At 43.5% G+C, this 21,437-nt stretch overlaps 1 protein-coding gene across 6 annotated transcripts in view; it reads left to right on the plus strand.

Moving 5' to 3' along the window:
- The window catches only part of LOC147317236 (multiple C2 and transmembrane domain-containing protein 1-like), a 138,114-nt gene that overhangs the window by 111,720 nt on the left and 4,957 nt on the right, over window positions 1-21,437 (plus strand). For 3 of the 6 annotated variants that reach the window (XM_086313996.1, XM_086313997.1, XM_086314002.1), the window contains 5 exons: window positions 2,151-2,207; window positions 7,586-7,684; window positions 15,024-15,133; window positions 15,741-15,850; window positions 16,040-16,137. In XM_086313996.1, coding sequence (XP_086170122.1) covers window positions 2,151-2,207; window positions 7,586-7,684; window positions 15,024-15,133; window positions 15,741-15,850; window positions 16,040-16,137 — 474 coding nt within the window. The remainder of the gene's footprint in view (window positions 1-2,150; window positions 2,208-7,585; window positions 7,685-15,023; window positions 15,134-15,740; window positions 15,851-16,039; window positions 16,138-21,437) is intronic. The other 3 variants (XM_086313998.1, XM_086314000.1, XM_086314001.1) reach the window with 2 other exon arrangements.

The following is a 21,437-nucleotide window of genomic DNA, read 5'->3' on the forward strand; positions in this document are numbered from 1 at the left end:
AATGGGGGGGATAAGCAGACAAATGATATCATACACCAAACAGGTCTTAGAAAGAGGAAAGAATGAGACAAATAGAGGGAGAGGGAGAGCGATGCAGAGAACGAAAGAGGGATGTTTGGAATTCATTGGCTGCACTGAGGTAATTTATATCCTCCCGTACTGAGACAGTAGCTTCAGTGCACGCATTTAGCCGTGGCAATCTTCAGGGCAGATGACATGTTCCGTGTCTTTTTATTTATTAATTTTACACTGTGTCTCATTGCAGGAAACATGACTTCTCTCTGTAACCAGCGGCAATAGAAGGGAGAGAGCAGAGCGGAGAGCAGAGGGAGACAAACGACTCTATCATTCTCTCTGTCTCTCTAGGTCATGCTTCTCCACCTAGCTCATGCTCATTTCTTTGTTTAAAGTTTGGAGCATGTGCCAGGCATGCCCTGCTAATGCCTCTGTGTGGAAGATTCCATTATATTTCTATTTTGGCATGGATGAAAGGATTTGGAGGGAACCATCATGTCTTTATAAACAGTTATAGTTCATTTGTTTAGAGATGCCAGAAGGCTTTCATTTTTACAGTATCTCATCTACATCTTTTCCCTTGACTGAGCACGAGAATTCCCTCTTCGGTATTTGTATAGTGTAGCGCTGGATGTGCTCAGTGTCAATAAAGAGACCGTCAAATGTGAACAGTCGAGCTTATTTGTCTAGACATGGCAGAGTTTCATTGAGCTGGGAATGGCCAGTTGTTACACAGTCAGACAGTTAAAATGAGGAGTTTCACACATACATGCACAGCACTTTGCCCTAGCGATTCACTTATATTGATAGAACAGGGACGCGCACGCACGCACACGCAGTACCCTCTCGACTCTGCTGTTCTGACTGAACTCGTCTTTGTTTGTGTGGGAAGCTGCATTTACATAAGAGGCTTATGTCAGCCGCCACATAGTTTCCCCCCGTATTCCAATGAAAAACAAAAAGGACAAAAGCTATTGTCTTGTTAAGTAATGATTTTTGGATTTCTCCAAACTAGTTTGCACTGTTCTGGATTTGCTGGGGGGGGGGTGCAGTAATGTCGGGGATGGGTGAAGGTTTTCGAGGGGGTAGGGGCTGGTAACGCTATCAAACAATGAGAGCAGATCAAATCCGAGGTTGACAGCTGTAGGGCTTATGATACGGCTGTTTGTTTATGTAAATCGTGGGCAACTATATGATTTGTCATATGATAAGCTGTGATGTGTCATTGATAGAGGGTGGATAAGATGCAGCTGTAATGGTTTTCACTTTGGTGGTATCAAGACACAGCCAAGTGTGAACCAAGGTGTTCAGGGATGAACTTCTATGGATACACGTGTGATTATTGCCTTGCTTTCACACATAGAGGTCTCTATGTGATTCCAGTGTGTCTTAAATAATTGTTTAAAATGTGCGCTACTTATTTTGTCCAGTACCCTTTATGTTTGCTGTCGTGAATTTAGACCGAGCGTGAGCAAGCGTCGTAAATCATGCCATTTTTCTTTGTGTTTTACAGTATGTCTTGTGGTTTCTCGGGGCTTCAGAGTCAGGTCGGCTCCAGTTTTCTCGGTTGTGGATCACTGAAGCAAATAGTTGCTGTTCTTTGTGACTCGGTCTCTGCACTTCAAGCATAGAGAACTGAATGTATATAAACCAGTGGTGGAGGTGAGAGACTCATGCAGAGGTTAAGGAGGTCAGAAGAAGAGGAGTTCTGCTGTCTTCTCCCTTTGAACAGTATAAGTCTTACATGCTTTTGTGCAATGCCGTTTGACTGCTTGAATAGACTTTAATCCTCAGCCCGTGGAAATTCAAAGCCAGAGCATTTGCTTGCATTTCCAGAAGTGTCAACATATTTGAACAACAGAATGTTTCTAAAATTAAATTCTAATTGAGAACCATTCTGAAGCTTATGACATATTAGCACTCACAAATCCAATAGTTGTGCTTTCTGCATGTCTTCCATACTCATTAACAAACTCTTGCCAGACATAAGCAGAACCAATCAGCTTTAATATGCCTCTTTGGATGCTCTGATGATGTTAACCCTCTGTTATCTAATGTTTATCTGCACTATAGCTGTTGCATAAACATTTTATTTCTCCTTCTCGTTTTTCTCTTTGCTCTGTTGCAACTGTCAGGAAGCAGTGGAGGACCTGCTGGAGGATGAGGATGAGGATTTTGACAAAGATGACAAGGTAATTATGTCTCGTGTCAGAGATGCATTCACACACACACACACACACACACACACACACACACACACACACACACACACACACACACACACACACACACACACACACACACACACTGCCTCAGGAGGGGTTGACACTGCTTCAGAGACCGGAAACACAAACAGACTAACAAAATGACTCCATCTTCCCCTCCCATCTCTTCCCCCTGTTCAGATATTCTCACTGCCTGAGGCACAAACACATGTTCACAGATTGTACAACCTTTTTAACCTTTTCAAAAGTTTTCTCTTTAGGTGTGTACATAACATATTCCTCACCTTTTCTGCTCGGGGTTTCGCTTTGTTTTTGATCTTTTCGACGCGCTTTGGTGCATTATCCCTAAATTTCCCTTCGTACAACAGTGCGCTAACTTTACAGACACTGTGCTTCAGTCTTTCTTCCTGTGAACATACACCCATATAAAGTGCTTAGTTAGCTATTTAGGTCCATTCACTGCTCCTTTATGTCGCAGTAAAACAGCATCTGGGCTTGTCCAGACACTATCAGGTAACAACAGGTGGCTACTTTACTGCCTCCGCTCGTTTGCACTGTAGGAACAGCTACTGAAACAAATGCCACTGGACGGGATACAGAACCTTGTCAGTGCTCCACCTGGGAATGGTAATTGAAATAGCACAGCGCTTAATCTACCCACTGTGTTGTCTGCTTTTCTTGTGTGTCAGGTTTGAAATGAAAGTAATTTTCTCCTTCAGACTCTGGTGTGTTGAGGTTTCAAGCAGTGTGAAACAAGAGTGGCATTTTAGCATAGTTTGCACTTGGTTTTATTTAGTGTGAAAATGAAAATGATTTGACTTGATGCTTGATACTTTTCTGCCTCACACCAGATTGTGATGTGATAATATGGATGGTCTGGTTTGGTAATGTTTAAAAAAAAAAACATTTCCAAGAAAGCTGATGTTGGACTTGTAGGCTACATTTACTTATCTAACGCCAACTTTACAACAGACAACAAAAAGGAATGGTTAAAGAAAAAAAACTTTAAAAAAAGAAGCAACATTTATTGTGTCATTGGTCAAACAGTCATCCCACTAGAAAGTCAGCAATCAATCAGCCAGGCAGCCAGTTGAGGGATGAACACACAGCAATATGTGAGCATTACATCCTCTCCCACAGTGCAGAGGCAGAAGGAAAGTTTCTTGGCTGTGAAGTTCCAAGGCTGAAATGTACAGGGGGGCACTGACTGAAGATATGCACCAGGCAACCTTGAACCTTTTTTTCCCCCCACTCCTTCCCTGTGTCTGTCCTCCTTATTGCATTTCTAACCTCCTCTCTGTGGGGTGGGGGAATAAAAAATACAAGCATTTGAAAAGCTGCAGATTATATAAAATACATTTTGGACTTTCATATTGAAATGAGGTGCGGAAGCAGTTTGTGCGGCCTCCGTCAGATTTGGTGGCGAACTGATTATTCCAAATAAGAAGGCCTTGCTCTGTGTTCACACAGGGCTGGGATGCTGGATAGCACAGCTGCCACAAAGGCTACAATTTACCAACTCTGGCTTCATACATTTTGATCTATTGCTCCCCTCAACTGTTAGCATTTCATTTGAGCTGTAGGGAAGTTGAAAGGGGGCATTTTTCTTTTTTCTTCGCCTACATCTCTCTCCCCTCCCACTCTCCTTCTTCCCCTTTCCACAATCATCCCCTTCCCTGACTTTCCCCCCCCCCTTTTGCTGTGACACACACTCTCTTCCCTTTGCTCTCCCTCCAACCTGGTTAAGTGCAGAACAAATGGACTTTCAGGGCTTAGCAAATTTGTCTTTCACATTGGATATGAGGTCTTTTACATTGGATATGAGCTGCAGCTTCAGATTGTATGAGTAAGTATGAAGGACGGGTCAAAGGAGGCCTCTTTAATGGCACAGGCCTATAGGGGAGAGTGGGAAGAAGAGAAAGAGAGCAACAGAGAGAGAGAGAGAGAGCAAAGGGAGAGGAAAAAAAGATTAATAAATGTGCCAAGGCCTCATTTTAATTGAACTTGAAGCATATGTTGCAAGTATGTACAATCTGTCCCAGATGTTTACTTGGGCCATGTGCACAGCTCTTCCCAGTGCACCACAAGGCAGCTATTAGCTGGATAACCTTTGCTCCAGAGGGTAAATGGGGTATTACATGGCCAAAAACTAGAGCACCTGTTTTTCATTGCATAGAGGACCCCTTGCAGGCTTTTTGCCTTGGATTACCACATGTGTTTTGACTTAACAGATTGTTGGGCAGACGTGAAAAGTGTCTTTCTTGTGAGCAAGCACTGATATTAGTCACTTAATCTCAATGAAAGTCCAGCATCTAGACTAATTGATGGGGACGGCTGAGTTGTTAAAGCCAAATAGGCAAGCACACAAAGGGTGAAAGAATGTTAGACATAAACTAATTCTTTTTGTCTTCTCCCTTCCGTCACATTGTGTGTGTGTGTGTGTGTGTGTGTGTGTGTGTGTGTGTGTGTGTGTGTGTGTGTGTGTGTGTGTGCACTCACCTTGATATGGAATTTTTTTCTTTTTATCCCGAAGTGCATTACTCATGTAACACATAAACGTAAGAGACACATTTATTGAAATTGCGTATCTAGATTTAACAGTTACGGTTATTATTATTTATACTACATATAAGGATGAGTGTTTGAGGGATAAAAAGGTCTACATTTTTTCATCGATTTGAGAGTCCTGTAGTCTAATTTATGATCGAAAAACCTTTAACTCAGCTTGTGCTGTTGATTATAAAATCACGTCTTTGATTTTCTTTTATGAAATGCCAAAAGGAATCTCTTAAATGATATGGACAGGTATCTGTGGCCTTTTACACAAAGCAAATCCATGGTTTTCTTTTAAACCTGTCTTACACTTTTAAAACTGCATCCTGCAGTATCTTTGTAGACCCCTTTCACCATCTTGAAATACAGCTTGAGCAGTGTGAGATAGCAAAAACACGCTGCACATTCCTGTATTTACAAGCATGTGGCTGCAGGGGCTTAAGTGTATAATGTAGCTTGTGATGTCTCCACTCACCTGTGGGCTCGCTGTCCAGAGCTGGCATGAGCCAGTAGCCTTTAGGCTCTGCACGGGTGCGAGTGTTTGTGTGCGTTAATGTGTTTGTGTGAACGTCTCACGTGGATGTGTGTGTGCAGCTCAGCTGCCTCCCAGAGGGGGGCTTACTGGAAAAATGGAAAGAGAGAGTGAATGGGAGAGAGACAGACTGAAGGAGTGAGGAGATTACCCTCACACGGTTGACTGGTCACTGAAGCGCTTGTGCTCCGCTCAGCTAGGCTCCACTAGCCTCAGGAGGACCTGACACAGATAAGATACACACTGCAATCATGTCCTGCTCACGGGCTTACTGCTCGGTGCACTCCCTCTCTCTTTCTCCCTCTATGCCTATCTATCAATATCTCGCTCACATACACACACACGTACACAGACATACCACATGTACCAAATCATCTTTTTGGTTTCTCGATTATTCCGACTCGTTTTTCTCCTCGTAGTAAATATAGAGCAGACGTTATTACTTAGTTTGAACATTGACCTGAAAAAATGTGAATGTTTTGTCGTCGTTTTTTTTTTTAATAGACCCAGTTCTTCAAGGCATCAGATTTGGGGGTCAAACAGTAACCCACCGGCTATTCTATAATTTAGTTTGTTTTTTTTTTAACCTATTGAGGCAGAGGCTTAATATAGTTCTAGTATTTAGGATATCCTCATGTAATGTGTGTACATCCAACCTGACACATCAGTAGTAGATTTTAAAGGTGCTATTGATGAGTTATATAGAATTCCCTGTTTCTTCATACTGCCACAGAGTTTCTCCTTATCCTACTCATCTGTAGTGCTGAGACAGCCATTTCACCCTCTGCTGCTGTCCCTGCAGGCATGACTCATGCAACATACAGAACATGTATGGGCGCACACAATCCTGCCCGTGTGTGTGTGTGTGTATGTGTTCATCGCTTCTTCTCCTGCAAGCGTATAACTGCTGATGGATGGCTAGTATCAGCACACATATCCAGTGCAGGCCTCACAGCCACTTTCAGCTGTTGATGTTAACACCCAGAATCTCTGTTTCTTTTCAAATGTGGCTGACTGTCGTCTTTCTCTCCACAACTTTTCTCCGTTTTTTTTTCTCCACTCAATACTATTAAGCGAGCGCTCCATGAAAAGTTAAATAGGGCACATGCAGCGCTGTTTCCACGACTTGTCTCCAGATAGCACATAGAGCTTCTGTAGCACCTCCCTAAGCCACCGCACTCCTCTCTTAGCCCCAGTCACGGCACTGTGCCGATCACTCAGATAACGGCATGGCATAATGTAATTGGACTAAAGAGCGCACTGGGAATTATATCAATGCTCTGGAAGAGGGGGAAAAAGTGTGACTGAAATGTTGTTCTGGGGAGGCTATTGAGCTTGAGATGCAGGTATCGGGGGGGTTCAGCTGCTGAGGAGAATGGGTGAAAGAGACAGAGCAGGAGAGAAGGGAAGAGAATAAAGTTTGAATGTCTGTCTTTTCTTCTTGCCGCCTGTGAAGGATGAAAAGCGTCACGCTGTAAAAGATGCTTTTGACTTTTCCGCTTCATTTTTCTTCCCATCTCACTGTCTTTTTTTTTTTCTCCCCCGTTGTTCAGCAGAGACGCTGGTAGGAACTGCATTTTAATCATGTTTTGCTAATAGAGGCAGGAATGAAAACAAAAAGGAGGGTGAAAGAGGCAGAGAGGAGTATTGTCTGTCTATGCAAAACACACTGCATTGTTTGTTTGTTTTCCCTCTTTGTCACACACATACATCAGGTGGATCATCTCTCACTATCTCTATTCCCCCCAGATGCATATCTCTTGCTTTGTCTTTCGCTTTCTATCATCACTCCTTCATTCTCAGTCTTTCTAGCCTGGTTCAAATGAAAATTGGTAATTTTTTGCACCATGGGTCTTTTTTTTTTTTTGTTGGTTTGTTTTTTTTTTCTTTGCTTTCGGCACTATTCTTATGCGCTACAGTGCAGTGACCACGGTCTTTGTAGAGATTGCGGACACGGGCGCTCATCCTGATAGATATGCAATAGTCCAGTGGACTCAGGGAGATGCATATTTAGTTTGAATTTTACTACCCAATGCTGTTGTTTCAAAGTTTAAATAAAGATGAGCACTGAAAAAAAGAATATTTTCTGCATTGCAAGGCTGAAGCTGTTTTGATTGCAGTGCTTTTGCTGTTTTCTTTCCTGCACAGGGTGATATAAATGTATAAGACCACAGCTGCAAAACATCCACATTTTCTAAACCTTTTGACTTTAATTTCTGTGGGTTGTAAAGAGAACATCTCACTGTAATCTATCCACAAGGACCCTAAACCAGGCCCCTGGGAGGACAGCCGTGATAAAAACCATATCCTCGAGGATATGTTGGCTTCCTGGCACTTTGAATGGATACGAGCAATGGTGGTAAGTTGATCTGTGTGTGGTTCTGGCACCGACTCCCGATGGTGTTTGTTGCTGTCTCCCAGTTCCCTTTTTTAGCTCATCGTCTGTCCAGCGGCCTCTGTGTGCCGTCCTGTCAGGGTTTGTGTACAGTACCTGTCCCCCATGTCCGCGTCTCGATTAACACCCACACACACACTGCACGTTTGACCCTCAAATCCAAACCCACTGCAAGGGTTCTGCCTGTGCCTGCTTTTTAAGGTAATGGGGGAAGCTACTGAGCTCCAGCATGGAAAGCGGCCCCTGTCTTTGTCTTTGACTTCCCTGTGGCATTGTAGACTTGTTAAACATTGAGGTGAAATGTGTAGACTGAGGTGTGACAGTGTGTTTTGCTGGTGGGGCTTTTGGTTCTGGGGCAATAAAAGGTGACATGGGAGTCACTCGAGTGCTTTTGTGCTTATTTATTTTTGATACAGTTTGCACAGAAACAGGGAGCACAAGGGAATAAAATGTTCTTCTAGGTTGGTGTAATGTTTTTTTGGGGTTTTTTTTTGGCGTGCCAAAAAGTAAGCTTTTAGATTCAAGCTTCTTTGAAAGTACTAATTAGGACTCACTTACACATAAGGACTACTTTCACACCTTATGACCCCCTAAGTCACTGATAATAGACAGCTAACAAACTCATTTTCGAGTGAGTTTCAGTTCCCTGAGTGTGTGTGCATGGGTGTGCGGTGGCTGGTGCGGTGATTTAAATGTTTTTCTCAGCGCTTTTGCTTTAAAGTTGCTACAGGAACTGCAAAATTGTCACATATTGCTGAAGAAAATCCCAATGCTCATTATGCCTAATGCAACAATGACTATTCCCCCCAACTGTTATTGTTCTGAATCGCATACACACAAGTGGCTGAACCAACTGAACTTTTTGATTGATGAACTATGCATCAAAGGATTACAACGAGCAGCTCCTTGCACTGTAGGTGAGGAGTTCTTGCGTGTTCTTATCCACCCAAAGTAACTCTTATCGAGACTCTCGCCGAATAGGATGTTGGAGATGGCACACACTCAGCCCTCTCGGTCTCTCATTGGACAGAATGTGGAGCACAACACTTGACAGCAGTGTCGTCTGAATTTGAAAGTCAGACATGTAAGAAGGCAGCCGCCACCTTTTCTTTTAACAAGAGTCATAAATCTGTAATGAGCACAGAGAGGATGCATATTTTATTTACTTTTTTGAAGATGTGATCCCTTCACTTCATAGCAATGCACTCTCGTTCTGTTGTTTTTTTTTTTCCCCTTTCCAAAACAAAGTTTAAGACAGTAGATTTTACAGCTTTTTCTATCTCCTGTGTGTCTGAACATGAATGTATAATTAAAAACATGCCAAGGTTAGCAGGTTTTACAGATTGAGGTGCAATTTCACCCCAGCAAGATTAAAATATGATGTCATTAATGAGAGTAGTTAAAAATGTGACACGCGTGTCTTTGAGTTTTGTATGTTTCCCTGATTTTAAAAATATGAAAGCTGATATGTACTCTCATCTTTTAGGCATTTGACAGTACAGTGGGATGCTGTGTGTTTTAAGCCAACCCGGATAGAGAGACTTAGACAAACAGACGCACTTAGACAGACTGACAGACTGACGGACGAGGGGAGATGGGCTGGAGCAGCTAAACCAGGCCAACAGAGGACAAGACTAATGTCGTCCCATTCATCACACTCCGCCAGGCTGCTTCCTGGGAAGGACAGGGGAAGGAGAGTGCGGGAGCAGGGGGAGCAGAGGTGAGGTAGGATGGCGGTTCAGGGCGTGGCATGCAGCGGGAGGCCAGGAGAAGGTGATCAAGTGATCAAGAGCAGAAGTTGAGAGGTAGTAGTCATTTATGTTTTTGTGTGCACACCTGACCTTGAGCCTTGATAGAGTGGCTGGTGTGGTGGAGGTGATGAGAGGCCCCACGGGGATATGGGTAAAGATGATCAGTGGCAAACAACCTCCTGCCAACCAGACGCATTAGAGACACGCACACAAACTCACACTCATAACGCCAGAAACCTTTCTCTTTAGGACAGGAAGCAGAGGTCAAACTGAAAATATATTAGCGCCGCCTCCTTTAAAAACTCGCTACTCTCGTTCCCCCCTAACGTATGTGTAAACTTATCCCCGCAATGGGACTTGGCTGGGTGAAGAGACTAATTAGCGCTAGAGAGCATTGTGCGTGCGCGGGCCACCTTCAGCTGACAGACTTAACTGGAGCTTGTCTTTGACTGTGTTGAAGCAACCCTCGGCACACACAGGTTCTCTCAAACGAGCAATGCAGCACATCATGTGAACGCAGGAAAATACATATACAGTCTTTCTGCTCCGGCCTATAGGAGCAGGATTCAGGATGCCCCTTCTCATCTTTACTGGACGTGCTGTGCATCTCAACAGCACAGTAACACAAATATTTCTGTATTATGTTTAGAGAAAGAGAGGTCAAGATGGAAAAAAATGTATCCCCCCTCACCCATTTGCCCATGGATTAGCTGTTATATGGGATAAATTATTTATTAAAATGGTACCCACCGATTAAAAAAAAAAAAAAAAAAAAAAAAAAAAATCGAACATCTGCCCCTTTCATGTGGCGCTGGCGAGGTGCCAGGTTGCAGGGTGGTATCTGAGGCCATTCACAGGGTCTTTGTCTTGTCCTGTTGTCATTTCCTAACAGAAAAGAGATGGTATTCTAGGCCACTGGGTCCTTTTTTTTCTTCTTTTTTTATTCCCCAGGGGGCCTTTCTTAACTCCCAATTGGTAAAATCTGTGACTCATCTTGTCCCCAGTGGAGTTGGTATTACTTGGAATAGACCTCGGTAACACAATAGCTTTAGAGCAGCTGAACTATTTAAATGGCCAACATAAGAAAAATGGGTTCCATGCTTCATTTGATATTTTTATTACTCTTAAAATGCTAATGAACACATGAAAATGGGAAAAATAAACCACAAAAAATGCTTAGCTCACAAACAGATTTAATCTTAAAAACTAGAAACAAGGGGAAGGTGTTGATTAACAGAAATTCAGCAGTGAAAATTGGAGTTTTTATTTATATAAAATACAATTTTGGAAGCTTTTCTTTTCTATGTTCTCTATGTTTTCCTGCTTTTTCATTTTCGGGTAAGCTGTCTCTATAGTGCTCTGCTTGACTTGTGGTTCATGTACAGTGCTCGACACATCGCCACTAGAGAGAACAGTATGCCATGGGTGAATGCAAATGAACCAATAAAGGCCTGCTCTCCTTCCAGTGACATGCACTTTCATCAATCATTTTCTTTATTTCCACTAATTAAAAAGAAAATGCACGCCCAAATAACATCTTTATCAACACAAAATCATTGTTTTCTTTTTTGTTCAGTAGCGACACACCTAATTTAAATATACAGTAGATGCTAATCATATGCACTATTTATTATCGTGTCATTGCTAGTTCTTTCGCAGGCTTTGGAAATTGAATTCGTGTCACCCTCTAGCATTCCTCAAGTTGTTCAACTTTTCAGTGGGTTTTTTTTTGTTGTTTTTTTTTTCCTGGGGTGGAAATGGGAAGGATGTCATCTCTCTCTGCAGTTACAAAATCAACAAGAACGCTTTCAGATGCCCTCTGGGAGCCACATATTAGCATCCTGTCACATTTTATATGACATTTCAATTTTTACTGTGCTGCCAGAGTGAGAGGGGCAAAAAAAAGGAAAAACAAAGAAAAACAGGTGCAATTTTAGCACAGCGGCAATGAGCTGCAGCCGCTTGTGGTTCAGACTCATTTTGCAGTTTGATGGGATATATGCCGCTACATTATAACGGTTAGGTTTATCATTTTTATGGCGTAAATCAGCAGGGAGAACAGTGTGATCAGAGGTTAAAATAGTCTCCAATGGCTCTCTCTTTTCCACCAAGTAGATATAGGACAGATATTTGAGTCCAACCTAATAGGCGAAGTCCTCAGTGACCTCTCTCTTGTTTAGCTCTAGGCCTTGGGTCAGTGAAGAACAAACTGTCTTTGTAAAGTTTACAACTGCTCACTTTGCACTTTTGCATATAGATGTACTTTGGTGTGATGGTGGTGTCTTTCTGAGAGAGAAATGGAACAGTCGAGTGCGCCTGGGCTTTGTGCATCTTCCCTTTGTTAAATATTTAAGTTAGTTTTCAAGGAGTTTACCACATTTGTTTACCACAATTTACCAGCAAGTGCAATGTGGTTAGCCTGACTTGGCTGTTTCTTTGACTGTGTGTGTGTGTGAGAGTGTCCCTGGGCTCTCTCTGGTATCACTGAGGGGTTATTTTTCCTTAACACATATAAACAACTCGCATCACTTTTAACGAGCCTTTATTGCTGTTCGGCTGCTGGGCAATAAAGGCTGAGATTTCATACCGCACTTCACACATCCAAACAATGATGCAAACCTTGGACATAGGGATGCATTTATTTTCTTTAAATGGCATCCATGCCATTAAAACATGCAACTCTCACCCAACAAAGGACACTAACTCACTAAATATTTCAGCTACCGACTTGATGACAGTTAATTGATGTCAAGTAATTCCTTCTGCACAAGGAAGCATCTCATTCACCAACTGTCTTTATGGAGCTTCTAATGCACAGTAGTAGAATATTCTGCTGACTTTTCTGTCTGTCTGTCTGTCTGTCTATCGATTGTGTATAGATGAAGCTGGAGTGTTTAAAACTAATGATGCTAAACACATTAGGCAAGTTCATGATGTTGCCTGGCTGATTCAAGCCAAGCGGCATCATCCATCACGACCGGGTTGCTGTAGGTGTTGGGATTTGTAGCATGCTTTGAGCATTAAAATGGCTTGCATCTGTGGCCAAGCTAAATCAGAGAGAGGCCTAGCCAGAGTCGATTTTACTAGCCTTGCCTTCACTTCTCCAAACAAACCCACTTAGTCTCCCTGACAGAAACAGGAAGACACAGATGGAAATACAGGTCCTAAGACTCCTGTAAAGCACTCGCTCCTCCTGAGTGAGACAAGAAGCTGGGCAAGAGTGGAAAAACCATGTTCTAATTACTTACCACATGTGAGCTAATTGAAACACACGGTTCTTGCAAACTACATGTGCTCAAAGCATGAAAAACAAGTCTTTTATTTAAAAAACTTGTAATGGATCTGCTCTTGAGAAGCGCAGATTTTATTTTGATATGAGTACTTTCTCTATTAGTCATGACACTGTAGTGCGAACATGCTCAGTAGAAAAAGAAACTGCCTTTTGAAATCAAGGACCCCTATCATCTAATCTCTGTTGGGATATTGTTTGTAGAGTCACGCAGCAAGACCAGGTGTGCAGATCAACCTTATCTAATAGCTGTAGGGTGTGTGTGTTTGTGTGCATATTAGGTTCCATTATAAGAACAGGTTGCCTGACTCCATATGTGCGCAGTGTGCAGGGAAGCTGGGAAAACAAGGTTCTCCGTGGCCCTCGGTGTTATTGCTACCTCCCACCTCCCCAAGCCGTGTTTGAAGACAGGAAATAGGAGTCAGACCGCAGTCCGAAGGGCATGTGGCAATGGTTTATACTCAAATGACCTCTGACTTATCCTCTCCACCCCCGCCCGGTCTCTCACACCACTCCTGTGGCCCTCAAACACTCTCCCCTGAGCCCAGGACCGAAAATAAAACGTCCTGACCCGGCCCAGCCTGGCTCGGCTCGGCCTCACCAAGCCCAGCACAATAGACCCTGCGTTCTGAGATTTGTTTGACTCAGCAATGAAAAACAGATGGACTTTGAGGAAAGGCCTTAGAAGAGGAGGACAGCGGGAGGAGGAAAGAAAGGGAGTCTTGTAAAATATTTGCGAAGAAAAATAACCCAGAGACGCTGTCTAATTATATCTATTTGTCTTGTGTGGTTTTGCTGGGGAGGCCATGTGGTCTCCCTGACTGCTCCATGGTTCATTTTTCACATTATCTGATCCTGGACGGAGAGCAAAAAGACGAGGGTGGGTTTGGGGGGCAGTTTGGGTCTCAGTGGGAGGGTTGTGGTGAGGTGGCTGGCCTCAAGATGGAAATGTGGTAAAGGCCTTTGAGGTCCTGAAGGTTTCAGGTCTTTGACTGCTTCACTGTCTTCTTTGGCGATGGTAGTTATAATTACTTAGAGCTTTACTTCTCTAATCTAGCAACGTCCATCAATCTTCATCAGTAACATAGTCTTTCCTACACACAGAGAGAAATACTAGGCATGTGTGGTTATATCATCATCTTTTGGTTTTGGGGAAACTTTTCTTGATTAAGATTTGAGGGTTTTTTTTTGTTTTACTGTGTAAAATATTTACTTTCTTCAGCTTATTCCATTCAAACCATTTCTTATCTCACTGTTTTTGGCATCTGTAATTTATTTTCTTCTATTACAGGTGTTTACACCATTGATGTGGTAGAGAACTTTCACATGATCATCCTGTAATTACAGCCTTCTCCTCCTTCACCAATTTGTTTAAAAATCACCTCCTCCTGCCACATTATGAACAGGTCACCCACGATAGTGCACATAATACTCGTATGACTTTCTCCTGGATAGTTCTTTTCTACCCTTTTGTCTTCCGAGCATGTCCACCATTCACATATTGCAACAACCAGTCTGCGTGTCGATGTCCTCACTCAGCCAATGGCGTTTAATTGCTCTCTGTCACCTCATTTTGTCCAGATCCGTCGTGCCCCTGCCTGTCAGTCAGCAGCTCGTTGACTGTTGCATGACTTTTTAAATTCTTCACTTTGTTTCGGTAAGAAGGGCAGGGGTTGTCGGCTTCAGATTGCCTGCCTATTTTGTGACTCCCCCTGACCCCTCCCACTCTGAAGTCTTGGTGCTGAGTGACAGTGTTAATAAGGATGATAATGATGTCACGGCTGGTGACATCATCACACTGTGCCAGCCAGGAGGACAAAAGAGAGCTCTGCCTGGTCTTCCAAGCTGTGTTGGCAGCAGCAGCAGAGAGAGAGAGCGAGCCCAAAGATTGATCTATCCATTCGGCTTTCAGTTTAATTCTGCTTCTCTCTCTGCCTATTCACATATTCAAATTTTGCCTGTGTGAGGATTCGTAAGGAGGAAAACATTTTGATTTGTTCTGCCAACTTTATATCTCTATTACTGCCTGGAATGAAAGCACTCTGTCACTTTATGCAGGATATCCGGTGATTTGGCTCCCCACTCCAAATCTTTGACGCTATTTAAAATGTATTGTTTTCACAAAGACGCCTGTGCCCAGCCTCTCTCTTCTCTCTCTCCTCCCTCTCTCCTCCTGTCTCTTCTCTGTTTCCCTCCACGTCTTCCTCCCTCATCCTCTCTTTCTCTCTGTCTCTCGCCTACATCTCTATCTGTCCTCTTGCAGGACTCAGAAAGAAAGGGCTTCATGAACAAGCTTTATGCCATTCAGGACGTGTGCATCAGTGTGCAGAATGCGCTAGATGAAGTGGCCTCCTATGGCGAGAGGATAAAGAAGTGAGTCGTAAGCCTGCTCCTCGGCACCCGGCCCGCTCTGCTCTGCTCCGCACGTCCCTGTGTTGTTGTTTTGGTTGTGTTTTCTTTTTTTTCTGCCACTCTGGCCGGTTCCCTTTGCCAGCATAACTGAGTATAACTTAGTGCCGCTCTCAAGAATTAATGCCAGTGTGACACCCAACCCTGGGGAACAAATAGAAAGACTGCTTGTCTTTATGTCCACCATATCTTACTTGACCTTGCATTACCTTTTGTCATGCAGATATTAGATTAAATACACTGCATGCACTTACACAAAAGCATTTATTTATTCATTTTTTACATCCCCGTATGTACTGACAGCCTTTTTTTTTAACATACGGTTCATACGCAGAAAGTTTTGTTTCATTAAAAGTTATAGTTGAAGATACAAGTAAAAGAACTGTTTCTAAAAAAGTGCTTTTCTACATCTAAGTGCATTCACACTAATGAATTCAAAAAGGTGTAAAAATTTCTCCCTGCAACCTGTTAAACTTTGCTGACTCATTCCTACATTATTTCTCAGCATGTTTTTATTATATCTGGAGTAAGCATTGCTGCTTATATTACTCTCCATCTCCTCTCTTTGCAGCACATTTAACTGGACTGTGCCTTTCTTAAGTTGGTTAGCTATCGTGGCTCTCGGAGTGGCCACCATCATCCTCTATTTCATCCCTCTCCGATATATTTTGCTGGCCTGGGGTGAGCTAATGTTGTATTTTTTATTACATCATATAGTATATAAGAACATTCAGATACTCTAGCTAAATAAATCTGTGTGCCATGATATTTTTTGTGTGAGCACACAGAGACAGTACAACAAATATAAAGATGTCTCTGTTTTTCCTTCTTTCAATTCTTACCCGTCTGCCCCCACTTTTCTCTCTGCAGGAGTGAATAAATTTACAAAGAAGCTACGAGATCCCTACACCATTGATAACAACGAGCTGCTAGACTTTCTGTCCAGAGTGCCCTCAGATGTACAAGTGGTGGGTGAAATTTTATATGTTTCATTTTTTATATCTTTTTTGAGATGACTATCATCATCTGTCAGTTCCGGGCTTGGACAAGGGCTAGGGCTTCTTTTATTATCTCCTCTGTCTCCTCTGTTTTCTTTCCCCCTCTTCCTCGCGATCTCTGACTCCTCACTGTTGTGCTTTCATGTAGGCTGAACTGACTATTCATTGTTTTAGCCATACAGACATCTAATCTAATTGTTTCAAAGCTGTTTCTGTGTTTTCCTATTAAAAGCTTCCAAGTCTAATTCAATTTCCACATACATGGCTGGAGCTGTGTAGTAAGATAACAAGGTTAAGTGAGTTTAGTGGCCAGCATATAACTAGGTTGATTGACTCCATACACGTACACTCACACACAATTACAGTTAGATGCTGTCTCACAGCTTTGCTAGTAATTGAAACAGAGTGTAAACCAAGACTTAACCAGCCCCATGCGGTTTTGCTTCTACATTAACCGTGAGATCAGATTAACTTTGTGGCTGATGACTACAGATGCTTTCTCAGGTAAAATATAGGTGTGTGTGCGTGTGTGTGTGTGTCTATGCTAACAGTAACATGCTGTGCTGCCCAGGACCTAGTGCAGTTTAAACTGCAATTAAGCGGCAGCTTGTGAAAGTTGTTGTGTTATCCAGCACCAATGGTTTCCATTGTGGCTGTTAGGCCCCGCTGAGCTGAGTTCAGTACGCACACACAAACGCACACAGATGGAGGCTGAGACTGAACGACCTGGGGCCTCTGATATGACCAATTCCCTGCCATATCATTGCTGACACACTTCCTCTTTGATCGCTTGTTGCCCGCAACTTCTTTCATCTTTACGGGGTCATAATCCTTGCTCCCCTACGCACCCCTGCCAGCCCCCTGTACCCCACTCCCCCTCTCTGCCCCCGTGCAGTTTTACAGTTTTGTAGTTTACAGGGGCCTGCTGCAGCAGCAGGCACAGGGCAAGTAGCCATCGAGTTAAATGAGCCCAAGCTGTCCCCTCTGGTGAAGTGCAGCCACCTTACACACCTGGAGCCTGGAGGAGTTGAAGGGTGAAGGGGCCCTTGCCTGGCAGGTATGAGGCCTTTACAAGGCCCCTAATGAGGGCCTGCTGGCTAGGGAAAGAGGGGGTAGACACAGTGCTCTGGTCTGGTGCCCATGCTGCTGGAGTTGTGCCTACTGTATAAGTAATACTGTAAGTGCTACTGTAATGGTTATTGCTGCAGCTGTTGGAATGGTAATTGTTGCCAGGTTTCACTGAGAGTTTGGAGGCGCTGAGAGCAACGAGGGTGAATGAAGGGGTGAGAAGGGTAAAATTAGAGAAAAGATGAAGGCAAAAATAGAAAAGCATGAGGGGCGATGAGGGCAGAAAGCAAGAGTAAAACTTTGTTTTACGTGCCCGTTAAGCCAGTGCCAATGTTTATTTCTGCAAATAGGAACAGGTCAGTGAAATTCAGCTAGTCAAACCCGTGATGGTCACGGAAAAATTAGTTTTCTGAGAAGGCACCCTGCTCTGCGGTCATTGGCTAAAAACAGACCGGAACGTTCTGCTCTGCAGTGCGTCCGGTCGCTGCCTCCGGTGGTGGGTTCACCTCATTGCCTGCCCCCGTCTCGCTGGGTCAAAGACGTCTGTGGGGATTGAGCCCTTGAGGCTTTCAAATGATGCACAGAGGTGCTGGGGTCTAAATGGAGTGTCCCCTCACGGGCACGTGTCTATGGCACCCAGTAGTACTGGTGCAGGGGCCCACTATGCTTGACATCCTGGATGACTAATGAATACTATTTCTGGGCCTCAGTGTGACCTCACACACATATATAATCACACACACACACACTCTCACACACAGTTTTCCCAGCCGTTGTGCATGTTAGGTGGGTTGGGGTATTTCAGTGTACTGTTCCGCATCATTTGAAGGTGCTTCAGTGCCAGAACTGATGAGGTTCTAATGACTTTCTATACAAAGGGCAGCCACACTGGTCCACAGTTCATACACTGCATATACTGAGGCTATACAATAGAGCAAGGCAGAAGCTGTGGGACATAGCCTTAGTCTTCCCTAATTTTTAATTTTTCTTTATATTGTGCGTAGCACGGAAATGACTTTGCAGTAACATTTGTTTGTCAGCATTCGTACAGTGAATGGAAGGCACTTTACCAAAGGAAGCCTCTCAAAATACTGATACTAGGCCCCTAACAGCTTTGCCAGACACCCTGTAAAAGCTAAATCACCAGCGGAGCCTGGGAGCTGCAGTTTCTTTTTACCACTTCAACAGTTTACTTAAATCATTATCTCTCTCTGTGAGCACCCATGTTAAAGGCTGGCATGATGTTTAGCACACGTGTGTTTAAAGGAGCAACCGTCTCTCTTTGGATTACAGTTTCTTGTGTCTGGTTTGGATCTTTCGCTGGTGATAACGGATGATACCGGGGAATCCTTCATACCCTCTTAAACGAGGCCATGCTCAGGACCTTAATAGCGCCAAGTATTCCCTACCTGGTGTTTGGGAGGTGTCAGCGCACTAGTATGTTTTACGACACCATTAGCCATGCGAGCCAGGGAGTGCGTAAATGGGGGGCAAGGCAATTAGCATGCCAAGTGGCCCTTTATGATCGGTGTAAAGGAGCTGGATCAAATCCCCAATACAAAAATAAGCATGAATTCCAATTTAGCGGCTAATGAACAGCGGGCAGTCGGGTTAATATTTTTAGACAACATTTATGTTGGGGATGAAACCTCATCGGACGTGCAGGGGACAAAGGCAGGATAGTTAAAGGCTGAAACGGTGCCAAATGCCATCACTCACATCTACTAGAGGTCTCTCTCTCCTTCGCTGTGCCCTTCCCACTTTTGCAAGAGGTTTAAACATTTCATTGCAAGAGGGCAATTAGTCACTATTCAGTCTGTGTCTTGTCACAACAGCTAACAGGCAAAAGTTTTCCTTACTTTTTTTCCCCTCACTTACTGATTTACGTCACCTTGGAATGCCTTTTCTCCAACACAACAATAGACACGATTGCTGAATCTTCCAATCTGCAGATGTCTGAACTGTACACAGCAGTGCTTCCCTGGAAACATTTAATAACCCTTATGCTCGTTTAGGTGTCGCACGAGATGAAACCCGGCGAGTTTCGTGCTTTGCGCGAAAAAGGACTGAAAGGGAGAATGACATAGTGTCGTTAAAATATAGCTCGCTCAGGTTTTTTTGAATCAATTTATTTACTCGCCTATTTGCGTTTTTTCCCTCCCCACCTTTTTTTTGTTTTTTTTTGCTCACTATCAGCCACCTTGGTTTCGCCTTGTCTGTCTGCCCACACTGGCAACATCAAAACACTGTCAAAGGTTCAGTGTGAAAGGGGGTGAGAGAACATGAGAGGCAGTGAGGGAAGAGCAGGTCCTGGGATGCTTTGTGGGTAACACGGTTAAACGAAGCACTATGCATGGTACACGCTCCCCTTCAGCGGAGCACACTTCAAAGCCTGTTTTGCACTTGTACTGTCAACATTTGGGAAAGGAGAGGAGCGAGGGTGGAGCAGCCTTTGAGCAGTGCTGGGTCTTTACCCGCCGCTTCTCTTGTCGATGTTCCCTTTAAGTTCCCCGCTCGTGTACCAAATTGCTTGTGTGCTTGCTGCATTACCTCACTTTTTACTTTCCCCCCAATTTTGGTTCATTTTATTTTACTACTTTCTCCTCGCCTCCTCTGCGTTTTCTTTTTCTTCTTCCTTTTTGTTTTTTGTTTTTTTGTTGTTTTTTTTACTTTAACTAGCTCTTGCCTCCACTGGTTTTGGCACCTGTGTGGGTGCTTTTGCGTGTGTGCTATTAGGTGAGGTGAGTGGGGAGCCAAGGGTGTAACATCAGGCGGGCCTGTCACCTGCGAGCTGGAATTGAACCTGTGATGCATGAGCCCCCATTTCTCCCGGCTGGCAGCTCTTCACAGTGAAAACTCTTGTTTTGATTGAAATGTTGTTGTTGGCACTATTTCTTTTTGTTGATCCCCTTCGCAACTCTTCATGAGAAACAAAACCTTACTTTCTACTGACAACCAAACTTTTCTTTGTTTGCATTCACTCACAAACAGGAATTGTTTGGACAGGAATGTCAACGCACGGAATTAAATTGCCGTGTATCTTCTTTGCTCCTGTAGGCGTTTGGCCATTCAGTGATCACGCACAATACCTGTCCTACTTTTTGGATTCATACTGACTTGTTTAAAACTAACAGCGAAAGATGCGAATGAGCTACATATGGAGAAACACTTTATTAAAGTTGGATCTTTTTAATTTGCTTTTAGTTATTTGATGATGAGTACAATAGATGTCCGCGCTGACGTGCTGTTATTCCTTTGCTCACGAGTGAATTCAATCATTCAGCAATTCACCCACTTGTTCTTCTACAGACGCACCACTGTCATTGATTGCAGTCAATGTGGGCACTCAGCCAGCACTGTCATGGTCCCCTAACAGAACTACCACTGCATAAACACACATACACACACACACACACACAGACAGGGCCATACAAACCATCTCTGTCCCCTGGGTTTTTGTTCTGTTGTCTGCTTTAGTTGGCATGGCTATAAAAGGATCCCCACCCACATATCTGTCATCACCCGAGCATCCACAGATATCCCTCTGTCTCACTGTCTCACCCAGTCTCTTCTTTCCTCTCATTGTTTTCTCTCCTTCTCCCTTTGTTGATTTGTTCCTTTTTTGTTGTCTATTTCTGTCCCTTCTTTATCTTGCTCCTCATCATTCTCCTTTCCTCTACCTGGATTGCCTTTCGGCGTGCAGTCTTACTTCTTTCCTGACTGTGTCCAACAAACAGACTGTATTTGTACAGCTGTATGTTACCTTGTATAAATACAAGTATGTTGTTAGCTTGCCTTGTGGACAGTGTGGAGTATCCAGATCGGAATCAGAGCAGTCTGGCTGCTTAGTGAGGCGTAGAGAGCAACACATGCTGGCCTATCCACTCTGTAAGCACCTTAACGGGACATTGGTGACCAGCACTGTGAGACAGAGGAAGCAAAATAACCCACAGTAGATGTGTGTGTGTGTGTGTGTGTTTGTTTGTTTGTTTTTTTATATGATTTGATAATGTTAAAAAAAGTGCCTAGGTTTTCTTTATGTGGGCATCTGTGCATTCTTTGTCTTTGCTGGTGTTCATTTGTATATGAGTGTCTGCATTTTGAAGCACATACACACATGTGGACATGTGTTTGGGCTTTGCAGGCACAGGACTGGAAGGCTTCATTGAAGCAACAGTGGGAACCAGTAAAAGATGGATGAT

This window comes from Aulonocara sp. 'chitande type north' Nkhata Bay, linkage group LG12 (genome assembly GCF_057382095.1).
Source record: "Aulonocara sp. 'chitande type north' Nkhata Bay isolate Kocher_YH1m ecotype deep benthic linkage group LG12, A_spYH_male_GT1.1, whole genome shotgun sequence".
NCBI classification, from domain to species: Eukaryota; Metazoa; Chordata; class Actinopteri; order Cichliformes; family Cichlidae; genus Aulonocara; species Aulonocara sp. 'chitande type north' Nkhata Bay.